This window comes from Rhizophagus irregularis, chromosome 5, assembly GCF_026210795.1.
Source record: "Rhizophagus irregularis chromosome 5, complete sequence".
NCBI lineage: Eukaryota > Fungi > Glomeromycota > Glomeromycetes > Glomerales > Glomeraceae > Rhizophagus > Rhizophagus irregularis.
Genome location: NC_089433.1, coordinates 1,462,416 through 1,481,735, shown reverse-complemented (window position 1 = coordinate 1,481,735; position 19,320 = coordinate 1,462,416). Strand labels below are relative to the sequence as shown.

General features: G+C 25.5%; 2 protein-coding genes across 2 annotated transcripts; both read right to left on the bottom strand.

Annotated features, from left to right (window-relative positions):
• Positions 1–1,382: 1,382 nt before the first annotated feature.
• OCT59_024860 (uncharacterized protein) lies at positions 1,383–1,736 on the bottom strand (the record flags this gene model as incomplete). The annotated part of the gene is made up of 1 exon (XM_066134501.1): positions 1,383–1,736. The coding sequence occupies one exon, from the start codon at positions 1,734–1,736 to the stop codon at positions 1,383–1,385; it is 354 nt and encodes a 117-aa protein (XP_065991714.1).
• A 129-nt stretch (positions 1,737–1,865) lies between these two features.
• OCT59_024859 (uncharacterized protein) lies at positions 1,866–2,531 on the bottom strand (the record flags this gene model as incomplete). Its single annotated transcript, XM_025325077.2, has 3 exons — positions 1,866–2,026; positions 2,153–2,251; positions 2,348–2,531. The coding sequence occupies 3 exons, from the start codon at positions 2,529–2,531 to the stop codon at positions 1,866–1,868; spliced, it is 444 nt and encodes a 147-aa protein (XP_025183024.2).
• Between the last annotated feature and the right edge of the window lie 16,789 nt (positions 2,532–19,320).

Here is a 19,320-nt window from a genome sequence, read left to right as displayed (position 1 = left end):
TTGAATTCCGCTCTCTATTTATACAAATTTTATAATTCTTTCTATTCTAATATATGCTATCTATATACTATCTTTTATGTTCTTTTTATATATTATCTTTGAACTATCTTTCTAATATGCTATCTATATTTTAAATACACTATCTTTTAATATGCTATTTTTAATATGCATGTATCTTCTATTTTAACATGTTATCTTTTTATATATGTTCTTTTTTAATATGTTATCTTTTATATTCCGTCTTTATACTATCTTTTTATATTATTTTATGTTCTTTAATCTTTCTGACATTATTTTATATGTTCTTTTAATTCGCTATCTTTCCACTTTATGTGTTTTGCTTATAATCCATCTTTTGTGGCTTATAATTATCCCTTCTAATTGTTCCTATTGTTAAAGATTGCTAAGCCGCAATTGATCAACTCTAATTATTCTATTGGTTCTTTGTTAATCATTCAATAAATATTACATCATGTAGATCATTACTTTTCCTAAATGTTTATCCTTTTTGGCTAATTATTTATCCATCTACGCCAATTCATAATTAATTTGTTCGTTCCTAATATTTGGCAATTACATTTGGTGATTGAATTTTATCATCTTTTCATGCTTGATATTTGACCGTTTACACCGTTAGTTACATTTTAAAATCCTATTTAATAAATAAAAAACATTGCTATAATTTATTAAAAAGAATACTGTGAGATACATCAAACTTACGGCTATTTTATAAACTCTTTAATAGTAAATAAAATTTATAACATGTGTTTTGTGAATAGTAAATATGACGATTTATTTATTATATTATATTATATTATTATTTATAGAACTAAAAAATGGAAAATAAAAAATATACATATTTTATTATAATAATAATGAAAGATATTTATTTCCTTAGACTACTTTTTCCTTTCCTTTATCACTACTACTACTAGCTTTATTCCCTTTTTCTCTTCCCATTCCCATTCCTCTTCCTGTTCCCATTTCTCATCCTTTTTCCCTTTCTCGTCCTCTTCCCCTTCCTAGTCCCTATCCCCTTTCACTTTCACTATTATTATTACTACTACTGCTGCTGCTATTACTGTTGCTACTATTACTGTCATCATCAATAATTTTCTTCTCCTCCTTTTGCTGCTTTTGGATATCCTTATACTCCTGATGGGTATAATAGATTCCTTTTTTGATTATTGTAAACTACTGTTTCGCACTTTCTTTACTTGGTAGTCGTTCAAATAAATTAGGTGTGAGAACGGTTATCAAATCAAAAATCGCAAAACTTTTATTGCTTGTATTCCACAACCTATTTATTCTTTCGGCTGAAGTTTTGTAACTTCTCTATTGTTTTTACGTTAGTTTTTCTTCAGCTTTTTTTAGAAACTTTTCTAATTCAGTTTTTTCTTCTGTTTCTTTCTTCTCCCCTCAAGTTTTTTCTTAGCTTTTAATGCATTTATTTCGCCAAATTTTTTTGGCTCTGAAGCGACTGTTTCTAATATCATCTTATATAATTCATAAAAATATGCGTATTTTCTTGCATTTCGCTGTCTTGTTAATTCAGTTATCTCATTTTCTGATTTGATTTCATCTAAAACTACAAGCATGTCTTCTATTAACGAAGACATATTGCTACCATCTATTTTGTCAGAAATGGAATTAATTCTTAAATTAAAATTATTATCATCATCAATATTTCTCACAAAAGGAATAGCTCCATTTATTTTGGAACCATCAAATTCCATTCCTTTATTTAAATAATTGTTAAAGTATTCTTAGAGGTTTTGTATATATTTTTTATTGTTATAATTAGGCTGCATCATTGGGGGATTATAAGGTAAATGATCTTGGACTGTCTTTAAATGATATATTAACTATGCAACGACTAATATATCTTTCTTAAGATTTTCACCAGTTATCTTTTCTTTATATAAAAGTTTGATCCCTATTGTTGTATTATTGTTGCTATTGTCTGAATCAGCAAGTAATCGCTGAAATATATAGGGATTGTCTTCAAATCTCTTCTGTTTCATTTCTATAAAATTTTTCTCAGATATGAAAATGTCAGTTTTATGTTAAGAGATTTTAACAGAAGAACGGCAGCTAATTTTTGCTTATCTATATCTAAAATAAGTTATTTACAATTTTCTGCCATTTATACTTTTTAAAACAACTAATCCGTTTTTCAAAGCATTAGCGGGAATCATTTCTAAGAACTGTTGGACTTCGTAATGATCTTCTAAAAGAATTTCGATTGTGTCTGATAAATAAAAAAAAATTAATAATAAATTTATATAATATGAGATAGTTCTCAACTTTTAAAATGATAATATATATAATAGTATATACTTTTTACCTTTTTCTTTCGGGTTGTCTGCTGGAGTTAATTTGACCTTTTTTTCTTCTTTGCTTTTGGTGGACTCTTTGTCCTTTCTTTTCCTTAACAATATAATTTCAAACAGACTTGCCATCGTAGTTTGTAGTATATCAGTCAGACCTGCTGTTATCGTAATTTGTTTATCTGATAGATCTGCTATCATAATTTGTAGTACATCAGACAGACCTGCCATTCACTGGTCAAAATTAATACTATCGGGTACCTATCGGGTACCTGATATGTGTACAATATATGTGATATATGTGTATGATATTTAACAATGCTACACATATCAGGTACCCGATATGTGTAGTAGAAATGTAGAAAAACGGTGACACATCATGTACATATCACATATATGTTGTGCCTCAGATTGATTCTTGCCTCAGATTAAAACTACCAATAGGATGTGACGAATTATGTATATACACGTGATGATCTACATAGTAAAATTACCATATATGTAATACACGTGATCTGGTGTTGATCTCACGCAGCGTGAGTTTTAATCTGAGGCAAGAATCAATCTGAGGCACAACATATACATCTTACACATATCGGGTAGTTAAATATCGGTCACATATCATAGACTTATTGGGTACCCGATATATTATGATATATATCATATAGATATCATACAGATATCATACAGATATCAGACAGATAGATATAGGATAATGATTTCGTATTAATACTAGTAAATTTATTATAATTTAATTCAGGCAAAAAAATTATAAAATGCAATCATAATTTATATATTTTTTTAATTTTAATTCAAAACTTTATTACAATTTAAATTTATTTACACTTTTTAATTAAAAAAAAAACAATTATACTAATTATACTTGAATACTTGAATAAATATATATAATATATAATTTCTACTAAAAGTAGCATAAAAATAAAATCACTTGTTTGCTTATACCTGTTTGATTATTTAAAAGAAGCATTAATGATAAATATATTAGTAAGAGAAAAGAGAATGTTATTAAAAAATATTAGTATAGATATATAAATATAGAAAATATTAGTAGAAACATTAGCAGAAAGAAAAAGTTAGTAGAATAAAAAATGTTAGTAGAAAGAGAACGTATATCAGTAGTAATATAATATTAATAGAAAATTTTAAATAGTAAAAATGTTAATATAGTAGAAAAAAATAATAAAAAATATATTAGTAGGAGTATTAGTAAAAGAAAAGAAAGAAACGAAAAAAAAATGGTAGAAAAACATTAATAAAGAAAAGAAATATTAGTAATATATACCTTTTTATGCATTTCTAGATATAACAAATAAAAAAAAAATATAAAAATATGTATTTCTGGATATATTAAATATAGTGCTCCTACCGGGTCAAGTCGGGTCGGGTTTTGAGAATATATTCGACCCGATCTGAAGTGAAAAAGGAGGGACTCGTATATGTTCAGGTCACACAATTTTATAACCCAATATCGACTTGACCCGAGTATAGTTTAACCCGTATAACCCGGGTTCAAACTCGAATTTTTGGTTAATCAATAATAAGAAAAATTGATCTACAAGACAATGATAATGATCATCATATAGGTTGCACAACTTTTTTTTTTTTATTATTATTATTAGTAACGCGTTTATTAATTATGATCAGGTTTTTCTCAGAAAAAGAAGAAATATAAATAAATTATATTATCCTCTATAACTAACTGATCTATTCTAAAAAAATTACTAAGACAGATCTAAAAAATAACCTCAAATTGTTGGTTAAAAAAATTCATCTATTGTGTAAAGACGCTACTAATCTAAAAAATTCTATAAATTTTTTTAATTTTGCTATTTTCTTATGTTTTAAATTTTCTAACGATACTGGTGTTATAAATCTTGCGTCTCATAAAAATTTTGTCTAATCTAAAAAGAAAAAGAAAACAATAATAGAAACAAAATAAGAAAACAAAATAAAATTAAAAACATTAATAAACCAAATTCTAGAAACTACACTCTTGAAGAAAATGTATCCAAAAAATTGGACATCTCTACTCGTCCAAAGTGATTTTTCTCAACCAAATCCTAGCGCAATTCCCTGCACAACTTTTATCTATCGTTGCAATACGAATTTAAAGTTATTATTCAATTACATTCAATATAAACTTCATTTAAACTTAAATTTACATTATATATAATTAACTATTTAATTAAGATCAGAATTAAAATTCAAAATTTTATTAAATGTATCAATAGAAACTCAATAATACTTTATTTCTGCCATAATTTCAAGCACATGCATGCTCTAATTGTTTTGACTTTAAGACTACATCTCTTGGTAGCCAATAAATCAGCTCCCCCTGAAAACACTCTCTCTACTGAAACACTTGTTGCTTTATTGATTATTAAAAAAATTTATTAGTTAATACTTAATAATCATAACATTATACATAATAAACTTTTTACCTGTAATGGCAATATAATCTCTAGCCATTTTGGCTAAGTGTGGATACACTGTCTCATTTGCCTAGCAAAATTATATATGTTAATTGAAATGTTAATAAATTTAAATTGTATAGTTTAATAATGATTGTAATTACATACCTTCCACCACAGCAGAATATCCGGTTGTGGCTCAGCTCGGGGGCTTTTAAATACAAATCCACTTCACTTTGCTGAATTTTCTGCTGTTTTCCAAAAATATGATTTAAAAAACCATTATTATCAACATTAACATTACCACCTTCTAAATGTTCAGATGGTCCATATTCAGTATTATAAATATCCAGAACCGTTTCCTTGGCAAAATTAATAAAATTTTGTTTCCATTTGTGATCCTCGTAATAACTTAACTTTAGTCGTGGATCAAGTACTATAAAATTAAATTATTTGATATCATATTACCATTGATTTAATGACAAATAAAATTAATTTTCAGTTAATACTTAACTTACCAGTAGCAACTGTATACATATTTGTGTCATCTGTCTTTGCATAGTATCTTTCTAATTTTTCTATACCTGCTTTAGTAGCAATTACTATATCACTAGAACTATCATGACTTTCACAATAATCTTCAAGTTCATCAATTAGATAATTGTATAGTGGCACAACTGAAGAAAGCATTGGATATTTTGCAGATGACATTACATTGGTAGTATGTATAAATATCTGCATGTAATTATTACAATATAATATAAAAAAATGAAAATTTTAATAAATTAAACCTTACTTAAAATTAAAATGCTAGGAATAATTTGCCTACCATTAAAACTGACACAACCTCATCAATTCTGTTCCATTCATCATCAGAAAGTTCAAAATTTTGAAGTTCTTTGTCTGACCTTGCTATTGCATCTAATGCCTGTGAATAATAATAGTATACAATAAATATCCAAGATTAAAATATAACAAATAATAATGCACTATATAATAACATGTATTTTAACCTCACGCATTTTTAGTGCACGTTCAAGCAAATTATGTGTGGAATTCCATCTTGTTTTCACATCTAAAATAAGTTGGAGTTCCTTAAGCCCAGCTGCTTCAGCATGGCATGCGAATTTTTCTTGGCGTTGTGGCGATGCACGTATCTTGACTATAAGCTTTCTAAGCTAATTAAACAATAATAATTAATTAATACACCTTAATAATAGCAATTGAAGTTTAATAATGCATTATAAAATAGTTACCTTTGGGATTACTTCTCCAGTATTTATAGGCATTTCTAATATAGCATCTTCAGGTTCAGCTTCACCTGCTTTAATTTGTTTTAAAATTTCTTGTACAGCTAAATTCATGATATGAGCAATACAATGACAATGATTATTAATGGCATCAAAAGAAATATTTTTTTTTTGACAAGTATTTTCTAAATATTTCATAAAGGTATCATTGTTTGTAGCATTATTACTTGTAATGGCGAAAATCTATTAAAATAATTAATTTTTGTCATTAGCATGTATTTTCAAAGTTTAAATAAAATATAGAGAAATTTACCTTTTCTAAAATCCCAAAATCATCACAACTTTTTACAAAAGCATTACAGATGTTTTCACCAGAGTGAGGACCAGAAAGCTTTATAAAGTCAAGCAAACTATCACAAAGTTTCCAATTTTTTGTAATCCAATGTGCTGTGATAGCTAAAAATCCATACCCATTTATTGACGTCCATGCATCTAAAGCAAATGAAATTCTACCTGGGATTTTCTATTATATAAAATATAATTAATAACAAGATTGTAGAATTACTTTTACATAAATTTAAATATTTACCTGAAGTAAAATTTTTCTTTTTTTTCGCTCTTCATCAAAACTTTCATTTATATCATTTTTGATTGTATCTGCTTTAGGAACTAGTGCATCTGAATTTAACACCTTTACCACATTTCGAAAATGTATATTTTCTACTGTTGTAAATGGCTGATCATCAGCTATTATCCATTTAGAAAGAAATTTACGAAAGTCTGTCTGTGTAAACTTAAAATAAAATAAAAATATAGTTATATAATCAATAAAGCTTTTTTAATTTTACAATTTATACAAAATTATAAATTATTCATTACACTAACTTTAGATGGAACCTCTGTCTGACCCACAAATTCATCCAATGTATTTTGACCTTCTGCTATTAATTTTTTTGCTTTTTTGTTAGGCCTTGGATCTTTTTCTGGATGATGAACCTCTACATGGCGCCAAAGATTAGTTGTATTAGCATCACCAATTTTACGATACCAGACTTTATTGTTTCTAAAATTTTAAAAGAAATATCTAGTCAATATTTGGCATATATTTCAATATATCATGATAAATTTTTTTACTTACAGACAATTAAGACACTGGACTTCACGATGAGTTTTGGCCTTTTCATGGTCTTGTGGAAGACTTCTTTCTTCAAAGAGATCTTTAGTAAAAAGCTCACTACGTAAAGCCTTTTTTTTTCCAAGGCGTTGAGCTGGTGGAGTTGTTGGTTCAGTCAAGTCAACAGACATTATAGTAGAGTATGAATAAAAATGGTCTAGTAGTTTTAACTTGATAAAGTAAGGTGCGAAAAAAAAGATTTGGATAATCAAAATCAATTAATGATTATTCAGGTTGATTCGGGTTAAAACCCGGGTCAAGGAAATATATGACCCGACCCATCGGGTTGGGTCATGCGGGTCACGAGTCACTCAAAATTACAAGTATCGACCCGATTTAAAAGTCGAATCAGGTCAAATTAACCTGGGTTAACTCGGATCATTCAGAGCACTAATTAAATAGATAAAAAATTGTGTTTTTAAGTAAAAAAAAATTGAGAACGAAGAAAAGGTTTTAATAAGATAAACAAAAATGCGAAATGTAAATATTTAAATCATGTGATCACATGATAACAATATTACGTAACGTAACTTACCACATGTTATTTTATAGCCTAAATACATTTATAATTAAATTTGGTAAAATTACGTCGTAAAACAAAAATTTCTCAATCCAAATGACCCCTTCGATTAAAAAATTATCAAAAAAAATCTTTCCAAATGAACTCTTAGAAAATTTCTCATCAAAAAAATATTTGTAATGACCCCTCTAGTTAAAAAACTTTTTTAAAAAATTTCTTCAAATGAACCCTTAGAAGATTTATTAAAAAAATCTCAAAAAATCTTCCAAATGAATTCTTAGAATTTCTTTATTAAAAATAAAATGTCCTAAATGATCCCTTTAGTTAAAAAAATCCCAAAAAATAATTTCCCCAAATGAACTCCTAAAAATTTTCTGTCAAAAAATGTCCCAAACGATCCCTTTGGTTAAAAAATTCTTAAAAATAATCTACCCAAACGAACTCTTAGAAAATTCTCTATCAAAAATGTTTCAAACGATCCCTTGGTTAAAAAATTCTCAAAATAATCTCCCCAAATGAATCCTTAGAAAATTCTCTATCAAAAAATGCCCTAAATGATCCTTTTAATTAAAAAATTCTTGAAAAACTATTTCCCAAACGAACTCTTAAAAAATTCTCTATCAAAAATGTTCCAAATGTTCCCTTTAGTTAAAAAATTCTCAAAAATAATCTCTCCAAACGAATCCTTAGAAAATTCTCTATCAAAAAATGCCCTAAACGATCTCTTTAATTAAAAAATTCAAAAAATAATTTCCCTAAATGAACTCTTAGAAAATTCTCAATCAAAAAATGCCCTAAATGATTCTTTTAGTTAAAAAATTCTCGAAAAACCATTTCCCAAACAAATTCTTAGAAAATTCTCTATCAAAAATGTTCCAAATATTCCCTTTAATTAAAAAATTCTCAAAAACAATCTCTCTAAACGAATCATTAGAAAATTCTCTATCAAAAATGCCCTAAGTGATTCCCTTAATTAAAAAATACAAAAAATAATTTTCCTAAACGAACTCTTAGAAATTTCTCTATCAAATGATACCTTCAGTTAAAAAATTCTCAAAAAATAATTTTTCAGAACAAACTTTTAGAAAATTCTCTATCAAAAAAATTCTCTATCAAAAAATGTTCCAACAGTTCCTTTGGTTAAAAAATTCTCAAAAATAATCTCTCCAAACGAATCATTAGAAAATTCTCTATCAAAAAATGCCCTAAACGATTCCCTTAATTAAAAAATTCAAAAAATAATTTCCCTAAATACACTCTTAGAAAATTCTCTATCAAAAAATGCCCTAAATGATTCTTTTAATTAAAAAATTCTCGAAAAACCATTTTCCAAACGAACTCTTAGAAAATTCTTTATCAAAAATGTTCCAAATGTTCCCTTTAGTTAAAAAATTCTCAAAAACAATCTCTCCAAACGAATCATTAGAAAATTCTCTATCAAAAATGCCCTAAGCGATCCCCTTAATTAAAAAATACAAAAAATAATTTCCCTAAATGAACTCTTAGAAAATTCTCAATCAAAAATGCTCTAAATAATCCTTTAAGTTAAAAAATTCTCAAAAAACCATTTCCCAAACAAACTCTTAGAAAATTCTCTATCAAAAAATGTTCCAAACGATCTCTTGGAATGATACCTTCAGTTAAAAAATTCTCAAAAAATAATTTTTCCAAACAAACTCTTAGAAAATTCTCTATCAAAAAAATTCTCTATTAAAAAATGTTCCAATGGTCCCTTTGGTTAAAAAATTCTCAAAAATAATCTCCCTAAATGAACTCTTAGAAAATTCTCAATCAAAAAATGCCCTAAACGATCCCCTTAATTAAAAAATTCAAAAAATAATTTCCCTAAACGAACTCAGAAAATTCTCAATCAAAAAATGCCCTAAACGATCCCCTTAATTAAAAAATTCAAAAAATAATTTCCCTAAACGAACTCTTAGAAAATTCTCAATCAAAAAATGCCCTAAACGATCCCCTTAATTAAAAAATTCAAAAAATAATTTCCCTGAACAAACTCTTAGAAAATTCTCAATCAAAAAATGCATTAAATGATCCTTTTAGTTAAAAAATTCTTGAAAACCTATTTCCCAAACAAATTCTTAGAAAATTCTCTATCAAAAATGTTCCAAACGTTCCCTTTAATTAAAAAATTCTCAAAAACAATCTCTCCAAACGAATCATTAGAAAATTCTCTATCAAAAATGTCCTAAGCGATCCCCTTAATTAAAAAATATAAAAAATAATTTTCCTAAACGAACTCTTAGAAATTTCTCTATCAAATGATACCTTCAGTTAAAAAATTCTCAAAAAATAATTTTTCCAAACAAACTCTTAGAAAATTCTCTATCAAAAAAATTCTCTATTAAAAAATGTTCCAACAGTCCCTTTGGTTAAAAAATTCTCAAAAATAATCTCTCTAAACGAACTCTTAGAAAATTCTCAATCAAAAAATGCCCTAAACGATCCCCTTAATTAAAAAATTCAAAAAATAATTTCCCTAAACGAACTCTTAGAAAATTCTTAATCAAAAAATGCCCAAATGATCCTTTTAGTTAAAAAATTCTCAAAAAACCATTTCCCAAACGAATTCTTAGAAAATTCTCTATCAAAAAATGTTCCAAACGGTCCCTTTAGTTAAAAAATTCTCAAAAATAATCTCTCCAAACAAATCTTTAGAAAATTCTCTATCAAAAATGCTCTAAATGATCCTCTTAGTTAAAAAAATAATTTTTCCAAACGGACTCTTAAAAAATTTCTCAAAAAAATCTATCTAAAAGTTTCTTAAATAAAATCCCTATTAAATATTATTCAAATGGACTTTTAAAATTTCTTAGAAAATTATTTATAAAAATTATCTAAAAAATGAATTTAAATAAAAAATTTTAGTTGAAATGGATTATATATAATACAGTATGTTGTACAAAATAAAAATCTTACGTATTAAAATTTACATATCGGGTACCTGATATGTGTAAGATAGATCAATGCCCGATATACAATATCAGTGACTAATAGCTTAGCTATCGGGTACCCGATATGTAAAAATACCCGATATTTATCCGATTAGCTACCGATATATAGGTACCCGATATGTACCCGATAGAATTGATTTTGACCAGTGATTATCGTAATTTGTACATCTGACAAACCTGCCATTATAGTTTGTAGTACGAATATTTATGTTTAGTTCTTTTCTGAGAGACCCTGAAACTAAACCTTTAATCTAATTCAGAAAATGAACTACTTTCACTTTCTGAATTGACCTCATTTTCTGAATTGGATGATTTATATTCTGGCAAAAGTTGAGACATTTTAAAAAAATTCAAATTTCTTGATTATGTAAAATTGTTGTTTTATTACGATGATTTTTCTGATTTTTCTGAAAAGGAATTTTATCTCCTTTTATATATATATTTTTAATTGTATTATTATATATCTTATATATAATATAATAAATACTGTTTGATTAAATAATATGTGCACAGAACCCCGCTTACTTATAATAAAGGTCACCGTAAAAAATTAGTTCTTTACTAATAGTTTTTACCTTACTTTTTTCTTAAATTCTATTGGTTAATTAGCTAAAAAGGAAAAAAATCATAACAATGTAACATAAAATTTCCTTTTATAGTAGGATCTGCAAAGAATTTTATATATAATTTTTACCTTAGACCTGGGAGTGACCTATCTTATAAGTAAGCGGGGTCTTATATATACTCATCGAGAAAAATTAGCCTAAATTATGTAATCCTAGAGTAGAGTAATAATATAATTACACAAGTAATTAAAATAACGAAGATATTTTTAAATAATGTAAATTAATTGGAAAATTTTTTTTATGCATAATAAAATTTGACACATTTAATAATTTAAATTATTAATTGAGTGTATGTATATAGTATGTATAATAAATATATAAGACTCCTCTGAATAATCATGCTTCAAGGTACAGATAGCAATGGGAGAAATTCATTACAATATCAATTAATTATTTAATCTGAAAAATATAAATATTTCAATGATTCTGATGTAATAATGAATAATATATATAAATATCAAAATTGTAATTGGTTAATTTCATTCATTATATTATATTATATATAATATAATAAATACCATTTGATTAAATAATATGTATATTTACCATTGAGTGCCGTCTGCATAGACTAATGTAGCAATTCATATCATTATTTTCTGTTTGTTGTTATTAGCTACATTATTTGGCCATTTCATTTTTATACAGTAACCTAAAATTTCATCTTTCTGTATTCTATGAAGCAGGGGATCATAAAAAATTCTCCATACTAAAGATGAAATCACTTCCCTTGATTTATACCATCGTATGTGATGAATATATCAGTTAAGCCGTACACTGTGATGATCTTGATTTTCTAGTTCTTAAAGATATTTATAATAAAGTTAGTAATAGATAGTGGCAATCTTATTCTCTTTAAGGCTTTTTGCAAAGGAATCATTCCAACACTATCGAAAGCCTTCACCATATCCTGGACTATACATGCCACCCAAATTATTTTGGACTGCCGTAATTATAAGTAAAATCCCAAATTCAATTATGGCATCCCAAATTATTTTGGCACTTTACATAGTAAATTATATATAAACTGAATGAATTACGGCATCCCAAATTATAATTATGACATCCTAAAATAATTTGGGCAGTATGTATATCCTGGACCACTATCTATACAGTCTTATTTTCTTCCATGTGAAACATCTCTTTTTAGGATTTAGTTTTCTATATATATCCGTAAAAAAGGCATTGTCTAGTCATGTAATAATATTTAAAAATCTTTTTCCGAGTTTGGATAGGTCACTATAATCTAATGTTTTATTCATATATAAATTAAGATCTCCTATTAAAACATAATATCTGTTTTTCTTGCTGTGATTAGTGAATTTTTTTTTAATGTAGTTTGTGAGCTCATTTTGTTTTTCGCGTCTAAAGTGGTAAATATATTACACCTATTATGAGCGTGCAATTCTTAAAGAACAACCAAGCTTCTATATAGTATGCACCTAGTCTTCTAATTTTCCAATGTGTTTTTTCCACTTCTTATTAATCATTATATATACTCCAGATCCTTTTATCTTGTTGTCTTTATTAGTTCAAAAAGAGGTGTATACTAAGCTTTATTTGTTTCAATATTCACTGTATTTTCTATTTCTGTTTGTTTCACATGTACCTATTATATCGGCTCTCTTATTTGAGCAATATTTCGTTAGTAAGTTAAGTTTGGAATAATCTGAGCTCAGCCCATTAATGTTGTGTCTAAGGTTGCTTGTCTAAACCTCTTCAAAATCCTACGATTAGTTTCGTCAAAATTTTACTATAGATTTATTATAGTTTCGGCAGAGTTTCGGCAGTTTCGGCATTTATAATAAGTTTCGGCAGTTTCGCCTTTCTCCAAAGTTTCGCCAGTTTTTTAATATAACTTTAATATAGTTTCGGCAGAATTTCGCTTTTTGGCGAAATGCCATCTTGCCTAAACCCCTGGGGTTTCGGCAAGCACCTGTGTGTCCCATAAACATTAAATTGAATGTATTGTTACTCTTCACGTTGTTATTATTATTATATACATTTGCATTTGGTTGTGTATGGTTAGTCTTTGCCTGTTGTGTATACGTCTTATTGTTATTCTAATTGTTATTTGGGAAAGTTTTAGGAAGTTGTTCAAGTTCTCCTTCTTCTAATTCTAATTTACGTGCAGTTTCTGTTTCTTTGTTTATTGTTGTTAGCGCAGTAAGTTTTTATTTAGACCAGCTGAACAAATTCTTTATTGTTTTAAATGGCATTATTTTCCTCGATCATTTTCAAAAATTCGTAATCATTAGTTCATTTTGCCTTTATATTAAAATATTATTTCCTTATAAAAGTTCACTATGACTAATTATTAGTGAAATTATCAAAATGAAAGTACAAACTTTTTTAAATTTTATGGTTATTTTAAAAATACAACTTTTAATTAATGAATAATTTTTGATTTTCTAATATATAATTAACAAATAATAATTTTTGCTACATAATTTATAATTTAAGCTATTATAAAAAAAAATTTTTATTAAATTAACTTAATTTTTCATAAAATTAGATGAGAGTTAAATTTTTAGTAAATTACGGGTAAATTTACCTGCAATTACTTATCATTTAAGAGATAATAATATTATTTTACTAAATAAATTTCTAATAATTTTTAAAAATTTTAGTAAAAATCAATTTATTGTTTTATATAAAGTAAATTAAATTTATTTTATTTTGTAATATTTGCTATTGTATTTAATAAATTTATATCAAAAGTTTTAATATTTATTATATTTTTGTCTGAAGTATGAGGACATACTACTTCTATGCATTTCAAATGCAATATTGTTCTGTACTATAGCCTGATTGATGAATGAAATTTTGTGTTATATATATACAAATTTAGCCATATGTTACAGATCTCGTGATATCAATAAAATTTTAATAAATAAATAAGAAAACTTTAAGCAGAAAGGGCTAAACTTTTATAGAAGAAATAATATTGAAAAAATTATGTTAAGGGTGAAAACTGATTATATTGTGACTTAGAACGAAAGTATTTAGTGAGATATCTTAGACAAATATTACACAAGAATTTGGACATGCACAGCACGCTGACAATTTTTTTTAGTATTAAATGTACAATTATTAATTATACTGAATACTTCGAACGCTCCAACAGGTTTCATTTCCTAGTATTATATAAATAATATTAAAATTTTAATTTTATTATCAAAAAAATTTCTGTAAAATTCAATTTTATTGTTTTATTTAAGATAAACTAATATCCATTTTATATTGTTATAATTTAATATAATAATAATTGTTATGAATTTAACATTTATAATATTATTTTACTATATAAATTCTAATAATTTTTAAAATTTTAATTTCACTATTAAAAAAACAAAAATTATATTCCACAATACCATAGTCATATGGTTTATACATTTTTTTTATTTGTTACTCTAATTTTTTATTCTATATTATTAACAATTTGGTTAAGCTGATGCAATTAATGTAATGATTATATAACACATTGTGGTACTTATTGCTGCAGCTTATACTTTACTTATACTTTTCTAAGTTTTTCAAATTTTTTTATTTTGCAGAATTTGCAGTATAAAAAAAATAAAAATAATACCAATTTAATCTTTTTCTGACCATTTTCAAGGGTGCTGAGCAATTTTAATTAGAGCAGCTTCTTTGGTTTAGAATACAGTTTTTGCAAAATCCCATACTATGATGTTGAGCACCAGTGGTGTGTTTTAGTAAAGTCGTAGAAAAATTTCTGTAAAGTTTAATTTATTACTTCATTTGAAATAAATTGAAATCTATTTTATTTGCAAAAGACCACTTTTATAAATTGCAAATGTATTTTATTTGCAAAAGACCACTTTTATAAATTGCAAAATGTTTTGTTTGAATTAAAATAAATAAATAAATTTTATGATTAGTGTTTGTATTTAATTTTTAGTAATATATAACTGAAAGTTATATTAATATTTATATACTGTATCTTCTATTTTTTTTTTATTATAATAACAATAATTTTATTATTTGAACATAGATATTATAAATTTTAACTAATAATTATATAGATTTCCTAATTTCAATAAAATTATAAATGTTTATTAGGTCACACTAATAACTAGAGGGGGGAAAAGACAAAACCACAAAAACATGGCCAAAATTATCATTAATTTTGGGCGGAATTAAAGTATCATTGAATACTAAAAATTATAGTCTAAATTAGGAAAATTTTTTCTAAATTTGGCCTAAATTATATGTTTCAAAAAACCTTCTAAAAGAGGAGGGGTTATGTTAAACAAAGTACTTTACAATCTTAAACGATATTATTTCAATATCAAAATAATATCATTTTAAATATAATCACAATATAGCTACTATACAATATCAATGATATTGAAATAATATCTTAATAAAATCATATTGATATAGTAGCGACATTGTTAACCGCGATATCGTAAAGATTATCTTAACGAACTTGTTTTTGATATTTTATTATAAGATATCAAAACAATGTCATTAAAATAAGAGATATTGTAATGATATCATTTTGATATTGTTAACGATATTGTTGATATCGTAAAGATTATCTTAAAGAACTTGTTTTGATATTCATTATAAGATATAAAAAACAATGTCCATTGAAATATCGTTAAGATCATCTTAACGATCCCATATTGTAATGATATCATTTTGATATTGTTAACGATATCGTTACAATATCAAAATGGGGTCGTTAAGATGATCTTAACGATATTGTTTGAAATTAGTAAACGGGCTATTGGTATTGGTTTTGCGGAATTTGAAGAATGTATTACATACAGTGTATAATGCGGGTTAAAATATGCTCGTTGATCACTAAACCATCATCGCATCGCTGGCATTCACTGATTTATACAATATTAATCAATGTAAAATTTTAAATTATAATTTATAAAATATTTTGATGAAAAGTAAAGAAAAATGGAATATGTGATTTTACTTGAAATGAGTAATTTGACGATTAAAATATTTGCAATATTTTTCATAAATTCCAAAAATGGACCACATATACTTCTAGAACCATTGAAGTGCTATGATTATGATTTAATTAATTCAAATAGTTATTTTTATTTTTTAAAAATCTAGATATTGTATTTTTTTTTATCTTCATAATAAAACTAAGCAGGTAAATAAAATTCTGAATTGCATTTTTTTGGTAATTTTATCTTTGTAATAAAAATAATAAAAACTAGGCAGGTTAAAAAGATTTCTTGATATATAAGTATATAAGTTATATAAGTATTAAGTTACCCAATGATTTTTGAGGTTGTAACTGACCCTGATGGTGAATCGTTTAGAAAATAAACTAATACTGGAAGAATAAAATAAAGAAATTAATGAAATAGACGAAATAGATGCAAAAATAAACATATTATAAACAAGTTTACAGATACAATAAATAATCGAAAAGTTACCCACCACTCACAATAATTACATTTGGAATATAAAAATTTGATTATTAAGTTTGTTAATGTAAAATAGTAAAATATACATGATCCGCCATGAACAGATGAACATCGTTCTATAATTAAAGAAATGAATTTATTATTACCTTTGCAATCTTTTAAACTTTTAATTATTAAAGAAAAAAAAAGTAACAAGTTCATTGGCTGACGGAGGGTGATTGTATTGAAATTACAAAGTTGATAAGTTGATAAGTGTAACCAAGCAATAGAAAGAAAAAAAAATAATGACACTTTATAGTTATAAGGGTGTACTGTTTCAAGATTAATATAGAAATAGTAAAAGTGAAATTTTATGTTTCTCACTATAATTTGATATGATAAAAATAACAAACATATGATGCAAGATTACTTTTTCTTACGTGTATGCACATCCTTAAAATGGTAAGTAATGCTGGCAAAATTTGCCAGAAATTAACTAATTAAGAAATATTTTGATTGTCTATTTACAAAACGGGACGGCCGAACGGAGTTCAGTTTCTGATTTTCCTATATACAGGTTTGAATCAAGTTTTCTTAACAAAAGAGGCAATTTGTAACTCAATCAATCGGTCTTTTGTACAAAAAATTGTTTGATTTTCAGGAGGTTTGCTAAAAATTATATGATTTTCCATTATCATAACTTTTTTGGACATGGCTATCGTAATGTTTATCATATAGTCGAGTTTTAATTGGAAATAATGTTCAACTGTAATTTTTTAACAATTGACATTAGTTTCCTTTCTCCGTCATTATTTTTTTTTAAAAAAAAAAATAAAAAAATAAATAATAATTCATGTTTCGAATTTCGTGTTCAGTATTATATAATTAATTTTTTTTTTTTTTTTAATATATTTTAATTAATTTATTGATTGAACTTCTAAATATGAAGAATCTTTACGAAGATGAATCACTGTTGTACTGTTTAAGGTAAAATATTACTTATTAAGCTTATTAAGATTAATTAATTTATTATTAGAATGAAAAGACAATATTCTTTGGTTTCACATAATGAAAAGATTGATTTAGGAAATAACATTTTAATCAATATATATATATATTTTTTTTTTATACTATAGAAATTCAATTACACTGTAATACCTTATTTGGCAACCGTAATTAGATATATTATCTAATTGTTAAAACTTTATAACAAAACTAAAATTTCCCCACAACCCCCTGCGTGTTAAACATATTAAACATGAAATATCCGACAATTGAGACGGGGGATAATATTTATTTACATTACACAACAATCTTTTGTTTCACTTACAATGTTGAAAAAAAAAAAAGTTTTATGAAATGCGGAACCAACAACCTAAAAATTCTGTTCGACAAATTTGGTGAATTAAACCAATCCATAATTATAATGTTTCATGAAAAAGAACCGATATACGAAACATGCAAAAAGCGAACGGATATTTCATAATGTAATGTAACGTACCAATTTCGACGTCCACTATCCTGGTAAATAATATAATTTTCCTTGTTTCAACATACTGTATATAGATGATATTGTTAAATTGGATGATTTCGAAAAAGGAAATCCTGATTGTATTATTTTTTAAGAAATCTTTACCATATTATTTTTCTTTTAAAATTAAAAAGAAAACTTTGTAATTCACTCTTTGAAAATTTCTTTGAAAAAATAACTTTATAATTATTATTTCCTTTTTTATTTCATTTATGTTATTATATTTACCATAAAAGAACGAAGTATATTTTCTAATAAATTAAAAAAAAAAAATTATATTATAAAAAAGTTTATTCTAAAATTAAAAAAATTCTACAATATTTTACTAAATATGTTCGGCGCAATCAATTTACATACCAAAAATGGAGAATATTCTAACATGTTTAGGGATATATATCAATTAATTTGTTTCAAACCTTTTTTCTTAAAAATAGATTTTGTAAAAGTAAGATTTGTTTGTTTATTTCCTTGTAAATTTTTTAGGTTCAATAAAATAAAATAAATAAATCAATTAAATTCCGATCATTGTGTTCAAACTTGTGGCAAACCGTACATCCCACGTTAAAAAAATTTTGAATTTATAATGTCAATTTATATTATTGGTCTCTAAAAATAATGAATTTAAGCTTAAAAAATCAACCTAATGTGGTAAGTTCACCCGCTTCCTGGGAAAAAACAAAGGTTGTTTCAAATTACAAGGGTAAATTCTAGGTTATTGTAAATATATCATGCAATGCAATTACGATTGAACGTCAATTTATTTTTATTTTTTTCTTTCGTTTAAATGATTTAAAAATAAATTTCATTTTTTTTTTATTACTTTTAAAAAAAGGTCATATATATTCTTTATAATAAAAAGGTAATAAAGGGAGGAAAACGTTAGAGAAAAATGATTAATCACGTGCAATAATTAAATATGATTGGAAGTTTAAGTATACCCACGCCACATCACGTCACAAAGATCTTTGCAAATCATAACTTGATTTGATAACACAATATGTAGAATTTCAAACCCTTTGTTCAAAAATTTAATTATGTCTAAAGAATCCTACTCAGGGGTCTTTTTAACATCAATACTATTATTAG